Here is a 23545-nt window from a genome sequence, read left to right on the forward strand (position 1 = left end):
TTTGTTGAGTAGCACTCTTCTAAAGAATCAAGGGGGACTCTATAAATCTCTGGAGTTCTTCTGTGCAGCTCTCAGCTCTTTGGTACTCTAACCACCAAATTATAGCAACCTTGGTCTCTTAGGACTTTTCTGCTCCTTTTCAACTGCATGGCTTGCAAACTCTCATAAGCAGTAAACTGGGGCAGTCTCAGCTCTCACCTTATCTATTTCCCATCATTGTCTTCCGTTGCCTGTTGTCCAGTTCTTGCAAACCATTGTTTCACTTACTGTGTATTTTGTTTGTTTCGGGTAGGAAGTGATACCATTGTCTGGAAGCTGAAGCTGAAGAGCTTTCATTTTTTATTATCTTTTAGTAACTACTTTAAAAGTTTCCAATACTGTACAGAGAACTTATTATTATTATTATCTGAGACTAAAACGCAGAAGGGAAGGACACAGGAATCACTGCGTTGGCCAATCGCTGAGCACAGAACTGAGAAACGCACTGGAAGATGGGTCCAAGGAACTAGGGGCAGGGCGGGGCGTGGGCGCGGCTGTGGGCGGGACTAGGGGATGGGGCCGTTCTTGGGCGCTGCTCCGCCTCTTTAAAAAAAGCAGAGCCGCAAGCGTGCTAGGCTGCAGCTCACATGACTTAGCGCGGTTTGGTTGCTTGCGGAAGTTGCCCAGCCTCCGCGGCCGGCTCTGGATTTGTTAACGCCCCGCGGAGGCTGCCTGGTAGGGTCGGCCACCGCGGGGCGGTTTTGCAGCCGGACGACAGGATGGTGCAGCTGTACAACCTGCACCCGTTCGGGTCTCAGCAGGTGGTACCCTGCAAGCAGCAGCCCGAGCGGTTCTGCGGTGGGGGGAGCGACGCGCTGTTCGTGGCGGCGGGCTGCAAGGTGGAGGTGTTCACCGTGGTCGGCCAGGAGCTGTGCCAGCCGAGGTGCACCTTCAACACGCTGGGTCGAGTGCTGCTCCTGGCCTACAGCGAGGCGGGTGAGTTGCGCCGGCGCCGACTTGGGGCTTCCTTCCTGGCGGTGCTGGCGTCTTTGGCCGCTCAGTGTCGGGAGGGACTGTTCGTTGATTCCTCAGATGCGATGGCCCACTAATCACAGCTCTCCTCCGGAACGCTGACTGTCAGAAAAGGCCTGTGGCTAATATCTACTTACTTTTTTTCCCCTTTAGTACAGGAAATTACAGGAGCTCTAGTAGCGTAGTGGTTACGAATCGGGCTGCGAACCTTAAGGTCAGCAGTTCGAAACTACCACCTGTTCCGCGGGAGAAAGATGAGGCTTTCTGCTCCCTTAAAAATTTACATCCTCGGAAACCCTATACAGACTCGCTATGAGTCGGAATCGACTTCACGGCACATAACCGCCACCACCACAGGAAATTTCAAATACACACTATAGTAGGAGTGGATTGTTGTTAAGTGCCATCATAGCGACCCTGTATAGGGTTTCCAAGAAGCGGCTGGCGAGTTTGAATCCCTGACCTTGAGGTTCAACCGACCTTGCAGCCCAGCGCATTAACCCATGGCACCACACCAGGACACACCAAAGAGGGATGGATGGATGGATGATGGTGGTGGTGGTGGTAGCTGCCAAGGAGTCGATTCTGACGCTTAGTGAGACGACTCATAGCGACGCTGTATAGGGTTTCCGAGGCTGAGAAAGCCTCATCTTTCTACCACGAAACAGCTGAGATGGTTTTGAACTGCTGACCTTGAGTTTAGCAGCCCGGCTTGTTACCTACACTACCAGATCGTCTTTGTGCTGCGGAGCAGCTGGTAAGCTTGAACCACGGACCTTACAGTTTAAAGGATTTTGCAATCTGGCGCTTTAACCCACAGTGCCACACCATATACCCTTAGGCATCACTTTTCAGTCTATACCTCCATCCACTTTCTGCTGGTTTTCACAAGCTCACATTATATGCTGATTTTGAAATCTAATGCGTAGAATTCTTTGAGTGCTATCCCCCTCCCCATTCCCCTTATGGAGAGCTGTAGTTCACACATTATTCTTTCCTACTGGTAGCGTTGTTGTTAAGTGTTGTCGAGTTGGTTCCGACCCATAGCGACCCTGTATAGGGTTTCCGAAGAGTGGCTGGTGCTGTGGTTCAGACCAACTTTGCAGTCCATCACATTAATCCACAGCGCTACACCAGATTCTGTAGCATAGTGGTTATGAATGGGGCTGCAAACTTCAAGGTCAGCAGTTCGAAATTACCAGCTGTTCCGCGGGAGAAAGATGAGGCGTTCTGTTCCTGTAAATATTTACAGCCTCGGAAACCCTGTATAGGGTCACTATGAGTCGGAACGAACGCCAAGGCACATAACAACAACAACTAGAAATGTGAAGGCATACTATGGGGTGCTGTGTATCCCCATTTTAGAAAAACCCAACACATAAAGATGGGTGCTGCTTCAGATTACAGATAAATTTACCGTAGGATTTCTTTAACTGCCTAATACACTTAAAAGTTTGATTTATTCTTTTTCAAGAGGGGTGTTAAGTACTGCATTTAGGATGGAAGAGTAGGTTGCCAAGGCACTAATTGGGGGAGAGAATGACATTGAAAGTTGGCTATCTTTAGTTCTTACTCAGTGGCTGGCTGGATGTGGGTTTATAGTAACATTTGAACTTGGTTTTCTGTAAAAAAGAAAGATTGAATTACTAGATCAGTGATTTCCAGATACTGAGATTTTGTGGATCAATAAAAAACTGTGGGACTACCATATATGGTGCCTGGCCTTCGTTTTGTCACGTATTTTTTAAATGTACAACCCCACTATTTACTAATGGACTACTGGGGTGGCACTTTAGGATCAGTTCTGGACTGTGAACCACAAGATGGGCCTTTCAAATCTACCAGCAGCTGATCGGAAATCCTACACAGGGTTTCTAGGAGTCGTATCTGATGGTGCTGCATTTAACAACTTATTTACTATTACCATTATTTGTAAAAGTAAAAACCATTGCCCCAAAGTGTAGATCTATTAATTTTATTAGCAGCTTACTCTACTGCCCACAGGTTTTTTGTTTGTTTGTTTGTTTGTTTGACTAGTGAAAATATTCTGCATGGGTCTGTGATGGTCCACAGGTCTGTTTGAAAATCCCTTATTTATCTCTAAATTACCTTTCAACATAGTACAGTTTGACCACCTGTATTTTAATTATGACTGTATTGAAATGTTCTGATTTTGGTATTTCTTATGAAATCCACCTATTATGGTTATCACTTTTACTTGGTGAAAAATTCCTTCACCCCTTTTAGGCACAGGTGTTTTCACTTTTAAGATCTCTGTTGAGTAACAATCTCACCAGTTTCTACTTGGGGTGTGTGTGTGTCAGGAAGTGTAAGAAAAACAGATTGATGATATTTACATGATATGCCCCATTCCTCCAAATCTATATTCTAGAATTAGAAATCAAACCAGTTATGTGAGCCTTTCATTTCCTTGCCTGTCAATAGCACTGATTCTGGGCACCTTGCATTGCTATTGCCTGGATATCTGTAAGGAGTCCTAGCAGCGTCAGTTGCTTTGGGGTAGGGCCAACATTATGGAGAGTTTAATGTTCAGCCAGCAGTGAGATCCAATGACCTAGAGCCACTTTGGCTGCAGGAAATCATGAGTACTAGCTTGGTAATAAATATCATTAATGAACCCTTGAAGAACGAAGATATTTTTATGATCTAGTTAACTGCTTTTTAAAAAGCTAAAGCGTCATGTGAGATGGCATCAGTGTGGGTCATATAGCTTAAGGGTAATTTTCAGTTTGGCTTAGTTTTCAACCCTAGATACAGCTTCTATTTGTCCATGTACAACTGAACGTAAATAGGGCTGACTCTAGGCTATGTTGAAGTTCAAGTAACTTGTCTTTCACTTTTCAACTTTTCCTCTTTGATCTCTTCCTGCCACTCAAAGTAAATGGGACATGGAGTATCCCTCTAAGCACCCACGGTTTTTCTTTTCTGTAGCAATCTCCGCCTGCCAAAACCAGGAAAATCTTTATGTTAGCCATTTATTAAAAATACTTTGTTGATCTCTTACCCAATCAGAAAATATTACTGTTCTTAATTTCTAATTAGTAGGATGTGTTCCTCTTGTAATAATATTTTGGGATATGTATCAGGGTTTTCCAGAGAACTATAATCAAAGAGGCTTTCTGCTCCCTTAAAGATTTACAGCCTCGGAAACCCTGTACAGGGTCGCTATGAGTCGGAATCGACTCCTCGGCACATAACAACAACAACAACATAATCAATGGGAGTCCTGGTGTGCCCCTGTGGGTTAATGCGCCAGACTGCAAAACCATTTGAACTGCAAGGTAGGCGGTTCAAGCTCACCAGCTGCTCCTCGGAAATCCTATACAGGATCGCTATCAGTCAGAACTGACTCGACTGCACTTCACAACAACAACAAATATTCAATAGGTTGCAAACACACACACACACACACACATACATATCTATGTCCTGTAGACATAGATATGTCTACACAGGACATAGGTTTGGTGTTGTAGGATAAGTGGTTCAAACCCACCAGACGCTTCTCTGAAATCCTAACAGGGTTAATTCTGAGTCAGAACTGGCTCAGTGGCCCTTAACAACAACAACAGCCACACTACCTACTTCTCTACTCATCTGGTAGCATAGTGGTTATGAATCAGGCTGCAAACCGCAAGGTCAGCAGTTCGAAACTATCAGCTGTTCCATGGGAGAAAGATGGGGCTTTCTGCTCCTGTAAAGATTACAGCCTCGGAAACCCTGTACAGGGTTGCTATGAGTTGGAACCGACTCCACGGCACACAGCCATCTACTCGTCTACCACCTGCCTACCAGTGGCACATTGTGGTGGTGTGCATGTTGCTTGAAACGATTCTTAATTTTTTTTCTTTTTAGCAGATGCTTTTATTTTTTTTATTCTTCATAGATCACTTGTTTTCTTAAAAATAAACAAAATTTAAACATTTTAAAAAGTAACAAAACTTAATCTCATTTGTGGAAGATTTAAAAATAATTATGAAAATGTATGAATTGACCACCATTCCCAAGATGCCTTTTGCCATCCTGTTTTTCTTCATGCTTGCTTGTGCCATGCATATATAGGAACTCAGTACATTAAGAGCAGCATTTCAATTCCAATTCAGTAGTGAAGGACTGGTTTACTTAATGGTGTTAATGTAATAGTATCTACTTTTGAAAAACTGAAATTAGATTCCTGGCTTACTTGCCCCTCCCCTGCCCTACCGAAAGAAGTGGCAGTCTTGGTGTGGTGCTGTGGGTTAATGCACTGGACTGCAAAGTTGGTGTCATCCTCAAGGTCGGTGGTTCAAGCTCACCAGCCACTCTTCGGAAACCCTATACAGGGTTGCTGTGGGTCGGAACCAATGTGACGGAACTTAACAACAGCAACTGAAAGAAGAGAGTTGAATTATGGTGTTGGTAAAGAATATTAAATATACCATGGCTACCAGAAGAACCAACAAATCTGTTTTGGAAGAAGTATGACAAGATTGCTCCTTGGACATGACATTTTCTCCTGTACTTTGGACATGTTGTCAGGAAGGACCAGTCCCTGGAGAAGGAGATCATGCTTGGTAAAGTGGAGAGTCAGCGAAAAAGAGGAAGACCCTCAACAGGATGAGTTGACAGTGTTAACAACAATGGGCTCAAACAGCAACAGTTATGAGGATGATTCAGGACTGAGCAGTGTTTCATTCTGTTGTGCATAGGTTCGTTGTGGAAATCAACTTGGCAGCTCATAACAACTAGAAGAAGATTATATAGGAGGATAGTTATGTAAATTGGAGAACATGGGAGACCACTGAAATCAGAAGGAAACTCAGAAGCAAGCAAAGAAGGAAGCCAAGGTGTATACCCAACTGCATAAAGAGTGTATGGTAAAAGATGATATAAGCAAACTCAAATGTCAAACAATAGACTTTGAAAAAAAATTTGCTACACATAGCCAACAGGAGATTAGTGTCTCTTTTATGCTATTGATAAGAAATAGAGATTGAACAGTCTAGTGGAAATTGAACAATTTGTAGAAGCAAAACTGCATGACTGGAAATCATAGAAAAAAGATGGTCAACTGTAGCTATAGCCTTGTTAAGTGACTAGGTTATGGTATTGTTAGGTGCTGTCTAATCCTACCAACTCAGTGACTCTGTTTATGTACAACAGAATGAAACACTGCCCATTCATGTTGTTGTTGTTAAGTGCCGTGGAGTCGGTTCCGACTCATAGCCACCCTGCACAGGGTTTCCGAGGCTGTTAATCTTTATGGGAGAAGAATGCCTCATCTTTCTCCCGTGGAACAGCTGGTAGTTTTGAACTGCTGACCTTGTGGTTCACAGCTCAATTCGTAACTACTATGCTACCAGAGCTCCTGCCCATTCATGTGTCATCCCCCAAATTATTATGTTGAGCCCATGGTTGAAGGCACTTTGTCATTCTGTTTCATTGAGGGTCTTCCTCTTTTTTGCTTATCCGTTTACTTTTTACCAAGCATGAAGTCCTTTGACTGGATGGTGGTTCTTGTTAAATGCTATCAAGTCGGTTCTGACTCATAGTGACTCTGTATATGGTTTCTGAGGAGCAACTGGTGGGTTTGAACTGCCAACCTTGCAGTTCAAACCAACCTTATGGTTGAGTGCTTATCCAACAGTGCCACAAAATGAGCCATCCCAGAGGTGGAAAAAGGGTATCTCATTAGGAGTCCTAGTGTGGTGCCATAGGATAAGGTCAGCAGTTCAAACTTACCAGCTGCTCCTTGGAAACCCTATCCAGGGTCACTGTGAGTTGGAACTGACTCAGTAGCACCCAACAACAACAGCATTACCATTAAGAAAGAAGAGCCAAGAGTAGAGTGTGTCCTTTGGACCTGAGATCTCTGTGCAGAACCTCCTCAACCCAGGAGACAGCTGTGATTGTGGAGACAGCAAGAAGCAGTGGTAGAAAAATAATGGCAGCAAAACTAGAAGACCAGTAGAGACAGAGTAGGGGGCTTCCCAGCCCAGGGATCGAGTAAGCCAAGTGCTTGTAGGCAGGAGGCTTGCTGGTGGAGTGGACTGACAGGACCCTTAATGGTGGGGTGGGAAGGGTTCCTTAGTGGTGAGGAATCTAGGTTTGTAAACTCATGGAGCTCACTTAGCGAGGCTTACTGGTGAGTGGAGTGCCTTTTGACATTTATCAGCAGAGCTAAAAGAGCTTTGTAGCACTTGTTGCATGCAGGAAGAGGCAAAAGGGCTGAGAGGCGGAGAATCTGCAGCCAGTACTGAGATGAGGCTGCTCTGATTAAAGAGCTGTATCCTGTGGATTGCTGATCCTGAATTGTAACCTTCTACCTTAATTAAGAAATCAAACAAATGTATTGCATTAGGCAAATCTGCTGCACAAGAACTTTTTAAAGTGTTGAAGAGCAAAGATGTCAGCTTGAGGACTAAGATGTGCCTGACCCAAGCCATGGTATTTTCAATAAACTCATATGCATGTGAAAGCTGAACAGTGAATAAGCAAGACCGTAGAAGAATTGATGCTTTGAGTTATGGTGTGAGAATATGGAGGAGAATATTGAAAGTGCCAAAAGAACCAACAGATCTGTGTTGGAAGAAGTGCAGCCAGAGTGCTTCTTAGAGGCCAACATGGCCAAACTTCGTCTCTCATACTTCAGACATATTGTCAGGAGGGACCAGTCGCTAAAGAAGGATATCATGTTTGGTAAGATGGAGGGGCAGAGAAAAAGAGGAAGACCCCCAATGAGATGGATTGGCAAAGTAGCAGCATCAGTGGGCTCAAGCGTGGCAGCAATTGTGAGGTTGGCCCAGGACCGGGCCGTGTTTCTTTCTGTTGTACATAGGGTTTCTGTGAGTTGGTGCCGACTCGATGGCACCTAACAACAACAACAACAGCTTCCTAATAAACCCCAGAGTTGTAAGTGCTGTGTGGTCATTGCGGCAGTTATGGAACCTAGTAGAGAAGTAAAGAGTGACATGGGAGGGACAGTTGGTGTCAGAATTGGCAAAAAGTTTGGAGGGTGGGGTCTTGTCTGACCTCTGCCTTACAGAATGAGCCTTGGGATGATGCTAATGAGTCTTGAGTGATTCTTCTCTCTCCCCTAGTGAAGTTAGAGGAGGTCAGATGCTGTCCCCATTTCACTTTTACATAGCCCTTCCAGTAAATAAGTATATAATATAAACCTAGGCATGTTTAGTACAACTTAATATAGTGGCAAACCTAGAAATAACCAGGATGTACATCATTGGGGGAACTATTGAATAAATTGTGGCACATACATATGTATAGGTTACTATGTAGATATTGAAAAGCATGTTAGCTATATGTCTATAGTGATATGGATGGAAAGACTTATTGATAGTATTTGGAAGTTTGCAGACAGATACAGTTAACGTGGGTCCATTTTGGTAATGAAAAAAGGCAAACAAGACACCTCTTTGCATCTGTGTTTCTATGAGCATAGAGAAGTGCAGAAGGGCACGTGTGTTAACATTGTTTCCTCAGGGATGCAACTGCAGCAGTGTGGGGAAGATCACTGTTGTTTATGCATCTCTTTATCTCTTTGACTTCTCAGGGCAAATACATGGAACCTAAAATAGTCAGCCAGTGCTTGGTGTAGCTCTGTGGGCTAATGTCCTGGACTGCAAAGTCGTTTGAACCATAAGGTCATTGGTTCAAGTGCACCTGCTGCACCTTGGAAACCCTATACAGGGTCACCATGGGTCGGAAATGACTCAACAGCACTTAGCAACAAATAACAACAACAATACAGTCAACAATTTTAAGGAAAAATTGGATTTCAGTTTAATTTGAAAAGTATAGCTTTATTTCGTTTCTTCTTTTGGGAAGAAAATGTAGCTTTTGTAAGAAGAAATTTGAGTTGAAATGTAGGTTCTGCTGACCTGAAAGAATCCTTAATTTATATATAATTATAATAAGTCACACTAAGCCCACAGAGGATGCCCTGGGGTGGTGCCAGCAGTTAATAGGATCTCCTGTGAGGCTCCCCAGAGGTGCTTTGGAAGAAAGGCCTGGTGATTTCTTAAACATCAGTTTAAGAAGTTGATGTAACAACACAGTTCTGTTCTGATGTAGGAGGTGTCTGTGAATCTGAATTATTTTTTAAATTACTGAACTCTGTGTCAGGAGAGCTTTGTTGGAGGTATAGATTCAGAACTACAGGAAACCCTTAAAGCTAACATCAAGGATAAAAATGCAGAATTTGTATATAAGCTACATGAGTAATTAATAGGTTGTTTAAGGACACTAACATGGGCTATATTGTATTTCAGAACCTAAATGCCTGCTATCTTAAAAATACTAACACCTAAGATCCTGTTACTTTGAGTTTTGTTCTATTCAGTTTTTAATTCAACCATTCATGCTAGGATTCATTAAAACCTGTCTCATGGCAGCAAGGCAGCGGCTATATTTCAACTTAAAAATTCTAATAATAATCTAATTTCCTCTGTAGGAGACTATTTGGTGGCAATTGAAGAGAAAAACAAAGTTACATTTCTTCGTGCATATGTGAACTGGAGAAGCAAAAGGACTGAAAACTCTCGTGTGTGTATCCGAATGGTTGGGCACAATGTGGAAGCCTCCGTCAATGAAACCTTCAGAGACCAGATGTCTATCATTGAAATGCCTCTTTCTGAAACTCCCTTGTGCGTTTCCTGTTGCCCTGTGAAAGGAGACCTTCTTGTTGGCTGCACAAATAAGTTAGTGTTATTTAGTTTGACATATCGGACCATTAATGAGGAACTCTCGATATTGGACTTTGAACGCTCATTAATTATACACATAGATAATATCACTCCAGTAGAAATTTCATTTTGTGTTGGATATGTCGCGGTCATGTCAGATTTAGAAGTCTTAATTCTTAAACTGAAGTCAGACCCTAAAACTGGTGCAACTGTTACCTTCCACCCACTTAAGACCAACAGTCCAATGCAACAGGCAGATAAAGGTAAATGATGACTTAAACTTGCTGTATTGCTCATGTGTAGAGAGCACTCTGACCTCTGACAATTTTTGAAGGCTTTCTCTGAATGAATGATGCCAAGCCACATTATTTGTAGATTTATTTATTCCTATAAAACAGGATTTGGGTTAATTATCTGGCTGTATAGATCTTACTCTTTAGCATGTAAATGTTTTTCTACATGTATTTGCAGTTAACCCCAGCCCTGAACTTCATTTTCCTCATTTGTAAAAGGGATATTACCCATTATACTTTATACTTTATGATTGTGAAGAAACAATAATGAGTGTTAGATTTTATAAAACTGTTGTTAAGTGATGTCGAGTCAATTCCAACCCATTGCAACTCTGTATAGGGCTTTTGAGGGTTTAAATTTTTGTGGGAGCAGAATGCCTCATCTCTCTCCTTAGGAGCTGCTGGTGGGCTCAAACTATGGACCTTGTGGTTTGCAGTCTAATGTTTATCATATGGTGGTGGTGGTGGTGCTGTTATGTGCTGTTGAGTCGGTTCTGACCCATAGCGACCATGTACAGGGTTCTGACCTTAAGGTTCACAGCCCGATTCGTAACCACTATGCTACCAGAGCTCTTTATCATATGGTGTGGTACCTTGTAAATGTCAGAGGTGTGTGTGTATAAATAAATATATTGTTGTTAGGTGCCATCCAGTCAGTACCGACTCTTAGCAACCCTATATACAAAAGAACAAGACACTGCCCATTCCTGGATCAACCTTACATGTTTCCTTAATTGTTAAATTGTTGTGACTAATTTTCATTCAAGCAGAAATAGTACTTGAAGTTGTTAAACATAAACTTTGTTTTTTAAGTCATCAGTAATGAAACTCTCCAGCTTGAGTCAGATGATTTTGTTATGTGTCAAAAGCCCATGGAACTTCTTGGTGAAAAAAGCAAACAGTCTGGAGTGTCTGTTACATTGGAGTCAACAGGATTAACTGATGAAAAAATAAAATATTTCCATGTTCAGCACCTGCTGTACAGGTAGGTATTTGAAAGCTTTTTATCCACCAGTAGCTAATATATATTGACCTACTTAACGTACATGGAAATTAGATCTTGCCCCCATCCCATCCCCACTCCTTTTTTTAACCCGCAGACGCTTTGCTCCTGATATTTCGTCCTATGTGTTATCCGATGACATCAAGTTGCATTCACTTCAGCTGCTGCCCGTTTACCAAACAGGCAAGTATGGCAGAGTGACTGTGTGGTGAGGTGAAGAGAAATGGGGCGTGGAGACCAATATGGGCATTAGGTTTGGTCCTTCCACTGAGTCCTATGGCTTTGGGCAAGTGCCTCAACAAACGCCTGTGTGCACCAGAAAGCGAAGGCATGTGTGCAGGGAGAGGCCCTGGAAGACGTATGACAGACAAATCCCAGTTCCTGTTTTGAAAGGCCCATTAGGCAGCAAAAGAGAAATCAGCCATAGTTTATTTGACTTCCAGCTGGGTATTAACCAAAGCGTCTTGCCTTGTGAGCAAGGTGGGAAAATGGTGACTGAGGAAAATATATGTAAAGTCGTGATTCTAAACTCTGCTACACACTTGGGCTTACCTGGGTTCTTACTGATGTCCAGGCTCTATATGCTGGAGATTCTGACTGAACAGTTTTTAAATCTCATCTAGAGTCTACTGGGCAGCCAAGATTGAAAATCACCAGTTGCAATCTATACTTAATCCTTTCCTTCTTACCATCTTAAAAGACTATCTAGAGAAAGATATGAAATTTCTGATTAATTATGTTTATAATTTATTTTGTCCTTTTTTCAGTACCTATTATTTTGGGTACTATGCTACGTACCAGTGAACTGAAAATGAGTAAAAAGTAGGCATTCCTGAAGCGTACTGCCTAGCAGGGGTGAAAATGATCTTACTTACACAGTATACCACTGCAGACTCATTTGAGTGCTGCGAGTAAAGGACAGTGCTCTATGAGCGCCGTTAACAAAACATCCTGACTTCATCTTGATGGTTGTTGTATGCTGTGGAATCAGTTTCCAAGGCTGAAATTTTTACAGGAGCAGAAAGCCTCATCTTTCTCCCATGGAATTGCTGGTTGTTTTGAACTGCTGACCTTAAGGTTAGCAGCCCAACTGATAACCACTATGCTACTAGAGCTACTTGGAGTCTGGGAAAGGCTCTTGAGGAAGTGGATCTGAATCAGGGCTAACTTAGGGAATGGGGACTGATGCATGGGAGATGGAGAGAGCCTTTCAGGCAGAAGCAGTAGCATAGACTCTGCAGAGGAGGGAGAATATTCTGTTTGAGGAACTGAGAGAAGCAAGACCAAGGGAGAAGGGTGGTGAGAGAGAAGGCTGGGACCAACCAGGGCCCATAGCCATGGTGTTGTTGTTAAGTGCCATTGAGTCGGTTCCAACCCATAGCGACCCTATAGAGGGTGTGACTGGTGAGCTTGAACCACCAACCTTGCAGTTCAAACCGACTTTGCAGTCTAGTGCATTAACCCCCAGTGCCATGCCAGGACTCATAACCATGGTAGAGCTATGTAACTCTGTTTGAGGAGCAGCGGAGGCCACTAGGGGTTTTGAGGTGTGTTGTGTGTGTAGTGGTAGATGGTAGGCAGTGACATGGTTTTTTGTGTGTATTGGAGGAAGAAAGTTGTGTGGTTGTGTGTGTGTGTGATTTAGAAAAAGGATAGAGTTTGTGTGCATGCTGCACTTTGGTGGTTGGGAAGGCCATGACTTGACCCAGTTTGCTTTTAGAAGAGATTTCTCTAGTTGCCTGGCAAAGAAGGGATCCAGAATGAGTAGAGCAATTCTAATAGTCCAGCAAGAGATGATAGTAGCCAGAAGGAATAATTAATATAAAAGATTATAAAATCAGGATCTCAAAAGCTCTAGATAGCCTAGAATAATGGGTCAAGACTCAGAGTTAAGTGAGCATAATTGTAAAGCCTGTGAAAATTGTCATGTATTTGTTCTGATTTTATCTGAAAGTCTCAGCTTGTTGCTAGTTTAGTTTGTAATATTTTTTTTTTTGGTAACACTTTTCTAATAGTTATAATATTCTCCCTTTTTTGTTAGTTGGTTGCATGCAGGTTAGAATGTTGACTAGCAGTCTATCTCACTAGAGTGTAACATGATTCTCTATCATTTTGTAGGATTTATTTTTATGATTCTCTTCTGGTTATTTATCTATGACAGGGGTATAAATGAAAGTACTTAAATTTAAAAGGTTTATTTAAGGAAGAAATTTAACAGTAAAGATAGTCTGTGGATATTGAAAACAATTCTGAAGTTTGAGATACCTATTCAGTGATACAAAATTAACAGTGGTTCCTTTTTCTTTCTCAAAACAAAACTCATGCAGTTTAGCTGCCAGTCAGCACAGAAGTTGTCAAGAAAAGGCTTTAGTTTCCAGCTCTATTAGTTGTGGTATAACACTCTGATAAAGCAGATAAGCACTACCCAATTTGTTGCTAGTCTGTTCTGATTGTCACATTGTTGGGATCTCTGTAGATTTGAGAATGTCCAAGGGAGGAGGTGCAGAATGGTGAGAAGAGTCACGATGTGTCTTTGTAAAGGTTGTTGCTACTCAGCCTGGAGAAATCCGAAGTCTGACCAAAGGAGAGAGCGGAATTAGGGTTGTTGCCTCTGCTCAGAGAGCAGTCCTGGGACCAGGATTGGGGCCTAACCAGGAAGTAGATTCTTGTTCAGCACAGGGAGAATTTTCTAACCATTGTTTGGTGGTTATGTGCCATGGAGTCAGTTCTGACTCATTGGGGGTTTCCGATGCTGTAAATCTTTACAGGAGCAGAAAGCCTCATTTTTCTCCTACGGAATAGCTGGTAGTTTCAAACTGCTGACCCTGAGATTAGCAGCCCGATTTGTAATCATTCTGCTACCAGAGCTCCTTAGGTGGTTGGAAAGTCCTGACCTCTAAAGTGAGAATGAGTTCCCTGTAATGAAGAGTTGGGGAAGCAGTCAAATGATTCTTTCCCCAGGAGGCTTTGCTGTTGTTGGTAAGTGCCGTTGAGTTGGTTCTGACTCATAGCAACCCTGTATGGCAGGGCTGGGGATTGTCCAGCCTGAGGGCCTTTATATGAAATCAATTGCTTTGGCCCTGGCAAGGCAACTTAATTTTTGTTCATCACATTTTGTTGTTGGTTGTTAAGTGTTGTTGAGTTGATTCCAACTCATAGTGACCCTATATAGGGTTTTCAAGGAGCAGCTAGTGAGTTTGAACCGCTGACCTTGCTTTTCAAACGACTGTGAGGTTGAGTGCTTATCCTAGGGGTGAGTTAATGAAATGTTTGACTAAATGTAGCTGTGTAATTTTTAATTTGATAATTTTATACAGCCCTTGAATGATGTTATAAATTTTGGCAGAAAAAAGGTTCCCCACCCCTGCTGTATAGCGTTTCCGAGGACCAACTGGTGAGTTTGAACCAACTTTGGGCTTCAAACTAACCTTGGGGCCCAGTGCTCATCCTATAGTATCACACCATGAGGACTTAGACCTCAAATTTTCACTGACAGCTACCATCAGTAGAAAAGGAAAAAGTGGTGGTATCTTTAGAAATTGCTATGCTTCCTACTCCTGCTTTTGTCCAATGAGACGAGTTTGTTGTAATGGTAACATGTGCCCTGATAATATAGAACTCTGTAAGGAGAAGACATCTGTGCATTTGCACAGGGGAGCTGCCGTCACTGAGGAAGCAGTGGCATTTCCCCAGAGAGGTCAATGCAAAGATGAGGGAATTTCCTTGTTCCCTATAATTCATTGCCTTTTTCAGCAGCCAGTATTCTTTCTAAGTCATGGATTGGCACTGAAAACCCTCCATTGATTTTTCTTAGCACTTGAAATAAAATCGCAAATCATTTCCATGGTCTATATGACCCTAGCTGTTCTTCTGTGTGGCTTTGTTTAAACAAGAGTGCACTTCTCTCAAATATGTGAAGTGCACTCGTTTGAGGGCCTGTTGTACACTATTTCTGTGTTTAGCATGTACTTCCCTCAGAACTTGCATGGTTGCAATCTTCTAATCATTGAGTTCATAGCTCAAATGTAAACTCACCACAGAGGACTTCCCTGACGTCTCCGTTTAAAACATCCCCTTCTATATACTCTCGGAGTTTGTTTACTTGTGAACATACTTTCTACCAACCCCTGTTACTAGAATGAAAACTTTATGAAAGTAGTTACCTTGTCTTGTGTGCTGATGTGTCTCCAAAGCCAAGAACAGTGGCACTCGGTGTAGGTATTTGTTATTTACTGAAAAGATGAATGAATAGGTAGGCACTGCGTTTTTTGAGTTCTGCTTTACTGGATTAAACTTTTTAGAAGATGGAGATTTTGTTGAGATATTATTAAGAGGAATCTAACCCTATACAGTGTCACTGTGGATTGGAATTGACAGCACTTAACAACAACAACAAATATGTGTGATGGAGTCCTGGTGTGGCGCTGTGGGTTACTATGCTGGACTGCAAACTTGGTTTGAACTGCAATGTCGCCTGTTCAAGCTCACCAACTGCTCCTCGGAAACCCCATACAGGGTCGCTATGCATTGGAACCGATTCCACGGCACTTCACAGCAACAACAATCTGTGTGATATAAAGTCATCCTGTGAGTTTAGAGATTGTTCTTAAGTGCAATCCAATAGATTTCCAACTTGAGTGACCCTGTATAGAGTTTCCGAGGAGTGTCTGGTGGGTTTGAACCGTGAACCTTGTCCTTAGCTGTCCAGTGCTTATCCTACAGTGCCACACCAGATCTTTGGCGATGTTGTGTGTAGGAGAGAAGAGGGAGGAAAAAAAAATGGACACATTTCTTTTGACCTTTTGTGGAGAATGAAGATTTGGGCTTTCTTCTGTTATCAGTGGGTGCTCTTGAAGGCTGTCAGTCAGAGTTATGGTGTTTTGTAAAGTTAGACTGTGGAATATTTTAAACATACGTAGATGTAGAAAAAGCAGCACAGTGGACTTGATGTGCCTGTCTCAAAACTTCAACAGTGCCATCTTCCCACCTTTTGTCAGATATTTTTAATGCAAATCCCAGCATTTATGTAATTTTGTCCATCAGTACTTTAACATGTGTCTCTGGAAGAGAGAATTTTCTTACTGAAATAAACACAAAAGCCCAATTTACATAAATTCCTTGATACCATGGAATATCTAGTCAGTGTTCAAATTTCCCCAGTTGTCTGAAAATTTTTTCTTATAGTTCATTTGTTTAAATCAGAATCCAAATTAAGTTCATATATTGTAATTGGCTGATATGTCTTCAAAATATATGAAATGTTAAAGATTTACTGCACAAAAAAGAATATAAGGAATATTTTATTAAATTTTTCTTTTTTGTTGCTTATTGAAGTGGTAACATGATGGTGGTGGTGTGCCATGGAATCAGTTCTAACTCATATTGACCCTGTATAGGGTTTCTGAGGCTATAAATCTTTCTGGGAGCAGAAAGCAGCTTATAGTTTAAAACTGCTGACCTTGGAGTTATAGCCCGACTCACAACCACTATGCTACCAGAGCTCCTTGGTAACACAGTAGATATATTGAATTAATACAATAGGATTAGCACTAGATTTCGAACTACAAGGTCAGAAATGCAAACCCACCATCTGTTCCTCAGAAACCCTATACAGGGTCGCTGTGAGTCAGAACCATCTCGACGTCACTTCACAACAACAGCAGCAACACTAACAATGATTTTAAATTCACATTTTCTCTTTTTATGTTGTCCATGTGATTTCTGGGAAATTATAAATGACATCTTTAGTTCACATTATATACTTTTTAACTGCATTGCTCTAGGCTCAGTTGATCACATTGTACTTTTTTTGTGTGTTGTTTTTTTATTTTTTGATAATACAGATGGTGTTCTGGAAGTGTACTAGGTCAGCAGCTCAAAACTACCAGCTGTTACTCATAAGAAAGATGAGGCTTTCTGCTCTTGTAAAGATTTCCAGTCTCAGAAACCCTATGTAGGGTCTCTGTGAGTCAGAACCAACTCTATGGCACATAAGCAACCAATCAACCAACCAATAGATGGTGTTAAGTTCTATTGGGAGGCACATTATATCTGGCTCTCCTGTTTGTGATGTTAACAGTCATTGATCAATGATTCTCACCTAGATCTGTAAATGTGTTAAGGGCTGCAAAGTGGTGACATCTAATTGTATCATTCCTTCTTCATTGAGTGCTGGCTTTCTTACCTAAAGCGCTTCTCTTTAGCAACAATCTTTTGGTTGTCCACTCAAACAGTTTGCACTGTTGCTGTTATTGATAAGTGCCATAGCAACCCTGTATAGGGTTTCCGAGGAGCAGCTGGTGGTTCAAACTGACTTTGCAGTCCATTACATTAACACATAGTGTCACAAAGGCAAAAATATTGATTGCTTTTCCTTTATTCTGTGATCTTCCAAGTTTTAATTTTTATTTCCGTCATTTTTTGGATGTAGGTTCTCTTACTTCTGATGGAAAAACTTCACCTCAGGAAAAAGAGCTGCTGAGTCTCTTTTGTTTTTTCTCATTACCTCACGTGGGCTATCTCTACATGGTTGTCAAATCTGTCGAATTAATGTCAGTCTACCAGTATCCTGAGAAGTCTCAACAGGCCGTGCTCACGCCACAATTCCTGCATGTCATCACAAGGTACTGTTACAGTGTCACTTGCTGGTTTTTGAGTCATTTATTTTTCTGTAAAGTCATGTGGTACCACCCAAATCTTTAAGGGAGAATTGTGACCTAATATACAGTACTGCAGATTAATAACGTACATCTATTTTTTCATACCTGTCTTTTGATGGTTTCATACTTGCCTTGCAAGGTTTTTGTTTTGTTTTCTTAGATAGAATGGGATCTTTGTAAGGAAGTGTAAAGGAAAATTTTTTTCATAGGGAATTGTAATGAAAAGTCAGTGGAGTATCAGGGTGTTTATTTAAGTTTCTTAGATTTTTTTTCCTCATTGCTGTCACTTGCTTTCAATATGAATCAGTTTATTTCATACTAGTGTAGAACCACTACTTGTCTGTCAGTTTGTGGTGGCATGTGTGTTGCTGTGATGCTGGAAGCTATGCCTCTGATATTTTAAATACTAGCAGTGTCACCCATGGTGAACAGGTTTCAGTGGAGCGTCCAGACTAAAACAGACTAGAAAGAAGGAGAGGCAGATGACTTCTGAATGGGTAGGTACTGAAAAGCTTATGAATAACAGTGGAACATTGCCTGATACAGTGCAGGAAGATGGGCTCCTCAGGTTGGAAGGCACTCAAAATATGAATAAGGAAGAGCTGCCACCTCAGAGTAGATTTGATGTCAGTGATATCATGCTTAGAAAAGTGGAAGGTCAGTGAAAAAGAGGAAGACTCCAACAAGATGGATTGGCATAGTGGCAGCAACAATGGGCTCAGACATAAAGATAATTATGAGGTTGGCACAGGACCAGTCAGTGTTAGGGTTTGTTGTACATAGGGTTGCTGTGAGTTGGAACCGACTTGACCTCACCTAACAACAACAGCAGTATAGAATTGGCTCAGGGCCAGATAGATAGTTATCTGATTATACCTAGTGATGGGCAGAGATTGGAAGCAACCATGGAGAGGTTAGGATTTACCATAGTTATGTGACTGATGTCGGATGTCTTCTGATTCTTTTTACCCTTGTATGCAGGCATGTAAATTGGGTTCTGGAATAAGGATTTGGTCTGTTTTCTTTTATGTCAGCAATAAGTCATGCTTTTGGTTCCATTTCCTGTTTTTTTGTGCTTAGAGTATATTAAAACACTGAACTGCTGACCTCTGGCTAAGTAATCATTAAGAAGATATATCATCTGCTCTCAGAGGCAACAACATAAGGAGAGGACCAAAGACACATACAAGGGATACAAACAGTAGATTTGTGAAAAATGCCTTAAGGGATTATGATGGTGGTAGAGGCACTGGGAGGAGAGAAATAACTTCTGGTGAGAGTCATGCAGGAAAGTTGCTGTGTTTGAAAGGAGGCCCTAAAGTTACTTAGAATTTTGACAGATGAAGATTGGAAGAGAAGGGCATTATAAGTAGAGGGAAGACTATAAACAAAGGCTGTAATCTAGTTTTGTTGGAGCATCTAATGATTACTTGCATAGCATAGTGATTTTTTTTCCCCCCAGCTCACTGATCACATCAGAATCTCCAGCAGGTACTGTTGTATATTTCAGACTGCACACAACCATGGTGCAGAATCTGACACCTGCTCTCTTTCCTATCTTTGGTGTAAAGAGACATGTTTCTGATGGGAGTTCATTGCTTAAGTGAACTGTGTGAAGATAACTAGGCTTCCCAGTGTTATATACTGGTATTTTTAAAATATGAAGAAGCTGAAGAATAGAGAAGTGATGATAATAGTGCTTGTAAGTAGCTCAGGGTTTTGAAATGAAGTACTTTTTATATGTGTGTGTAATAATGTATGTGTGTGGTAATATACAAGTCCATAAGTGCTGCTACAAAATCAGAAGCCTTTATTAAATGAAAATAATAAAATTTGAAGCTACTGTTTAGGTGGATACACTTCTGAGGGTGGTATTTCCATCTTTCTAAGAAGAATTCTGCTCTCTTCAACTTAACACTCTGTCAAAATGGCAGTTTTAACATTCTTGAGGGATTCAAACTATGTTCCTTTAAAACGTTCTCTGAGTTTTGGGACCAAAAGAAAGTTTGAATGGGCAGGATCAGAGCTGTGGGATGGATAGGGTAAGGTTTCCCAGTGAAATGTTCGTGGGATAGCCCTTGATACCCATGAAGGATAAGCAAATAAATTGTTGTAATGGAAACAAATTCTTTGACTCAATATTTCTGACCTGTTTCTCACCAATGTAATTTTCATTGTATTAAAAACTTCTTAATAAGCCCCTCAGATCATTCTTTGTCCTTTGAGAAAATCTTTTAATCATTTCTTTGGAATCCCTAAACCACTTGAGCTGACATGTCTCCCTTGAATTTAACTGGCCCAGCAGATCCCTTGGAATCCACAGTTTTGATTGGGCTTCTATTTGAAGTCACCCTAATGAGCTAAGACAAGTGTATTACTGATAGAACTTTTTTATAGCCATCCACCGATCACAGAGGCATATTTAAATGTATTTTTGTTTGAAATAGATACATGCATGTATGAACTGGAAACCTAGTATTAATACTTAATACTTGTTATTTTAGCCATTTTTATATGTACAATTCATTGCCATTAGTTATATTTACCATGTTGTATAACCATCAAAATAAACTAGGGAAATTTAAAAAATTTTGAACAAAAGGAGGAGTGATGTGATCAGAGTTTTATTTTAGGATATATTCAAGATCATATTTTGACTCTCATGGACTTGTTTTCATTTTCTTCAGTTTCAGTTTGAAATTGCCTAAGCAGTTGATGGTCTGTTCCACAGTCTGCCCCTGGCCTTGTTTTGACTGATGATATGGAGCTTTTCCATGTTCTCTTTCCACAAATGTAGTAGTCAATTTGATTTCTATGTATTCCAACTGGTGAGGTCCAAGTATATAAATTGTCTCTTATGCTTTTTAAAGAAGGTATTTGAAATGAACAAATCATTGATTTTTCAGAATTCTGTCATGTGATCTCCAGCATCATTCCTATCACCTAGGCCATATTTTCCAACTACTGATCCTTCCTCTTTGCTCCCAACATTTTCATTCCAATCACCGGTAATGATCAATACATCTCGATTGCATGTTTGATCAATTTCAGATTGAAGAAGTTGGTAGAATTCTTCTATTTCATCCTCAGTGGATTTAGTGGTTGGCGTATAAATGTGATGAATAGTGGTATTAACTGTCTTCGTTGTACCTCATGATTGATCTTGCTATGTTTTTTTTGACAATGAATGCAACACCATTCCTCTTCAATATGTCATTCCCAGCATAGTAAACCATATGGTTGTCAGATTCAAAATGGCCAGTACTAGTCCATATCAGCTCACTAATGTCTAAGATATCAATGTTTATGTATTCCATTTCATTTTTGACAATTTCCCATTTCCTAGATTCATACTTATCTACTCGGCAGCAGATTAGTGTAGGTGGAAGTCAGTCAGGGGACGACCTTCTTTTTAAAATTCCTAGAATGTGTGGCATTGTAGGATAAGCACTTATCCTACAATGCCACACATTCTAGGAATTTTTAAAATTGTATGGCCTATTTGAATCTCAAGTTCAGCGGTTCAAACTCACCAGCCTCTCCTCGGAAACCCCATACAGCGTCGTGATGAGTAGAAAACAACTTGGCAGCACTTAACAACAGCAACAACATTAGTAGAATGTCAAGGTCATCTTTTTGGTCATCGTTACACTTAGCTGTCCCTGTGGCCCCAGTGTGGGTGCTTTTATTGCTCTGCGCTTTCTCAGAGTTTCTTCCATGCACTCTGCTTCCCAAAAGTTCTAATTTTATACATTAGATTTGTAAGTAGTGGTGCCACTGTCCCATCTCTTGTCATGACCCATGTTTCCGCTGTTAGTTTGTGAAAACCTCTCCATTGTGGGATGGCTTGTGGCCTCCACTTCACTTACCACTTCTCTCCTCTTCTTTAGCAACAACCTGCAGTGTTTCACCGTGCGTTGCAGTGCAGCGGCAGCTCGTGAGGAGGACCCATACTTGGACACCACGCTGAAGGTTAGAACTGGATCATGAGAACAGTAAAATCTTAAGATCAAAAACGAACCTGTGAATACTTGTAAATTTTCTCTCTGGCCTAAGCTATGTTGAATAGTAAATATGATAAAGTAGTCTTATTTATGGAGTATAGAATTTTTGGAAAAATAATTAAGTATTTTGTGGTTCATGATTTAGGTGATAGTTTTTAAGACCGTTTAAAAACATTACCACTCAGTCTTAGTTTAATGTGCTTTTCATTATTTTTTTTCTTCCAAGTAGTCCTTGCTTTATGTATTTTTTTGTGTGTGAAATATACAGCAAAATCCACTCCTGTTCCACAGTGTCTAGACCTAAGGATCAGTGACGCTGGTGACATTACTGGTGACAGCACTCTTAAGTCTATTTGTTTCAGTTCTATTTATGTAATCTCCCCAATCTTCTCATCTATGTTTTAAAATAGCTATTGATCCTTTAGTCTTACATGAGAGTAAACCCAAAAGTATTGCTATCAAATAATGGAAACTTTCATTATACAAAACTACCAACATGCGAAGGTATTGTTTCTCGATATATTCTCTGTCTAGGTCTGTAGACGTTTTGAAGGCAGTGTCTCCGTCTCTTTAACCCTTTCCCAAAGAATTTTGAGCTCAATTTACACCACACCAAGTGGCAGTTTTGGCATTCTTGAGGAACTCAAATCGTCTTCTTTTTAAATGTTCTTTGACTTTTAGGAACAAAAGGCAGGGGAAAGATCAGTGTTATGAGTGGATGGGTTAAGGTTTCCCAACTAAATTCTTATACAATAGCCCTTGCCACCCACAAAAATTGGTGCACTTTTGTGATGGGAAAAAACTTCCTGGTACAACTTTCTTGGCCTTTTTCTCACCAATGCAGTTTTGATCATGGAATAATTTGAGGGGGCTTCAAAAAGTTTCTGGAAAAATTCCATTATCTTTTCATTAACATTTTTCTATGGACTCTTTGAAGCTCCCTTTTATATGATCAGTATATTTGTAAATTGCTTAAGTGTAAAATTTCTTAGCCTATATCAATTTTCCAACAAAATTGTTTTGATCTTTCCACATTGAATTCCAGCATCATTAGTAACTGAGTAGAAGCTGTATTTTTTATTTTTTTACCCTACTTAATTCTCAAAAAAGATGTTGGTACAGGATCATAACTACTACTACAATATTGTAGCTAGAACACCAGGAAAGTTGACAAAATCAACGACTGTAAACACACTGGCTGCAATGAAAACAACACTATGTACTTGTAGCACATGCAGAAGAAACTATGTGTTTCCAAGCGTCATTATATTGGCTGTTAATGACAACTCTTATGGGAGTACATTGGTGGTGATGGTGTGTTGTGGAGTCAATTCCAACTCATAACGACCCTGCATAAGGTTTCTGAAGCTGTGAATCTTTACGGGAGCAGAAAGCCTCATCTTTCTCCTGTGGAATGGCTGGTAGTTTCAAACTGCTGACCATGAGGTTAGCAGCCCGACTTGTAATCAGTAAGCTACCAGAGGTCATTGGGAGTACATTGTTGTTGTTGTCAAGTGCTGTAAAGTCGATTCCGACTCATAGCGATCCTGTATAGGGTTTCCAAGGAGCAGCAGGTGAGCTTAAACCACTGACCTTGCAGTTCAAACGGCTTTGCAGTCTGATGCATTAACCCATAGCACCACACCAGGACTCCGTGGGAGTACATTAGATAATTCAAAAAGTAAATTCTCATAGTGTTTTAGCCTTGTAATATTGATAAATATAAGCTGGTCTTACGAAATATATTTTTGTTATTATAACTAACTACAGGGATTTTTTTTTTTAAGGTTTTTATTGTGGATTAAGTGAAAGTTTCCAGGGCAGATCATCAGTTTTACATTCAACAAATCATACACCTTGTTTCATTACAATG

The 23545-nt window shown here is 40.8% G+C and overlaps 1 protein-coding gene across 1 annotated transcript in view; it reads left to right on the forward strand.

The window, feature by feature from the left end:
• Positions 1-599: 599 nt before the first annotated feature.
• Positions 600-23545, forward strand: part of HPS3 (Hermansky-Pudlak syndrome 3) — a 61066-nt gene continuing 38120 nt past the window's right edge. The window contains exons 1-6 of the mRNA XM_006876359.1: positions 600-975; positions 9482-9976; positions 10820-10991; positions 11107-11192; positions 17440-17632; positions 21559-21640. Coding sequence (XP_006876421.1) covers positions 759-975; positions 9482-9976; positions 10820-10991; positions 11107-11192; positions 17440-17632; positions 21559-21640 — 1245 coding nt within the window. The 5' untranslated portion in view covers positions 600-758. The remainder of the gene's footprint in view (positions 976-9481; positions 9977-10819; positions 10992-11106; positions 11193-17439; positions 17633-21558; positions 21641-23545) is intronic.

This window comes from Chrysochloris asiatica, unplaced genomic scaffold, assembly GCF_000296735.1.
Source record: "Chrysochloris asiatica unplaced genomic scaffold, ChrAsi1.0 scaffold00376, whole genome shotgun sequence".
Classification (NCBI taxonomy): domain Eukaryota; kingdom Metazoa; phylum Chordata; class Mammalia; order Afrosoricida; family Chrysochloridae; genus Chrysochloris; species Chrysochloris asiatica.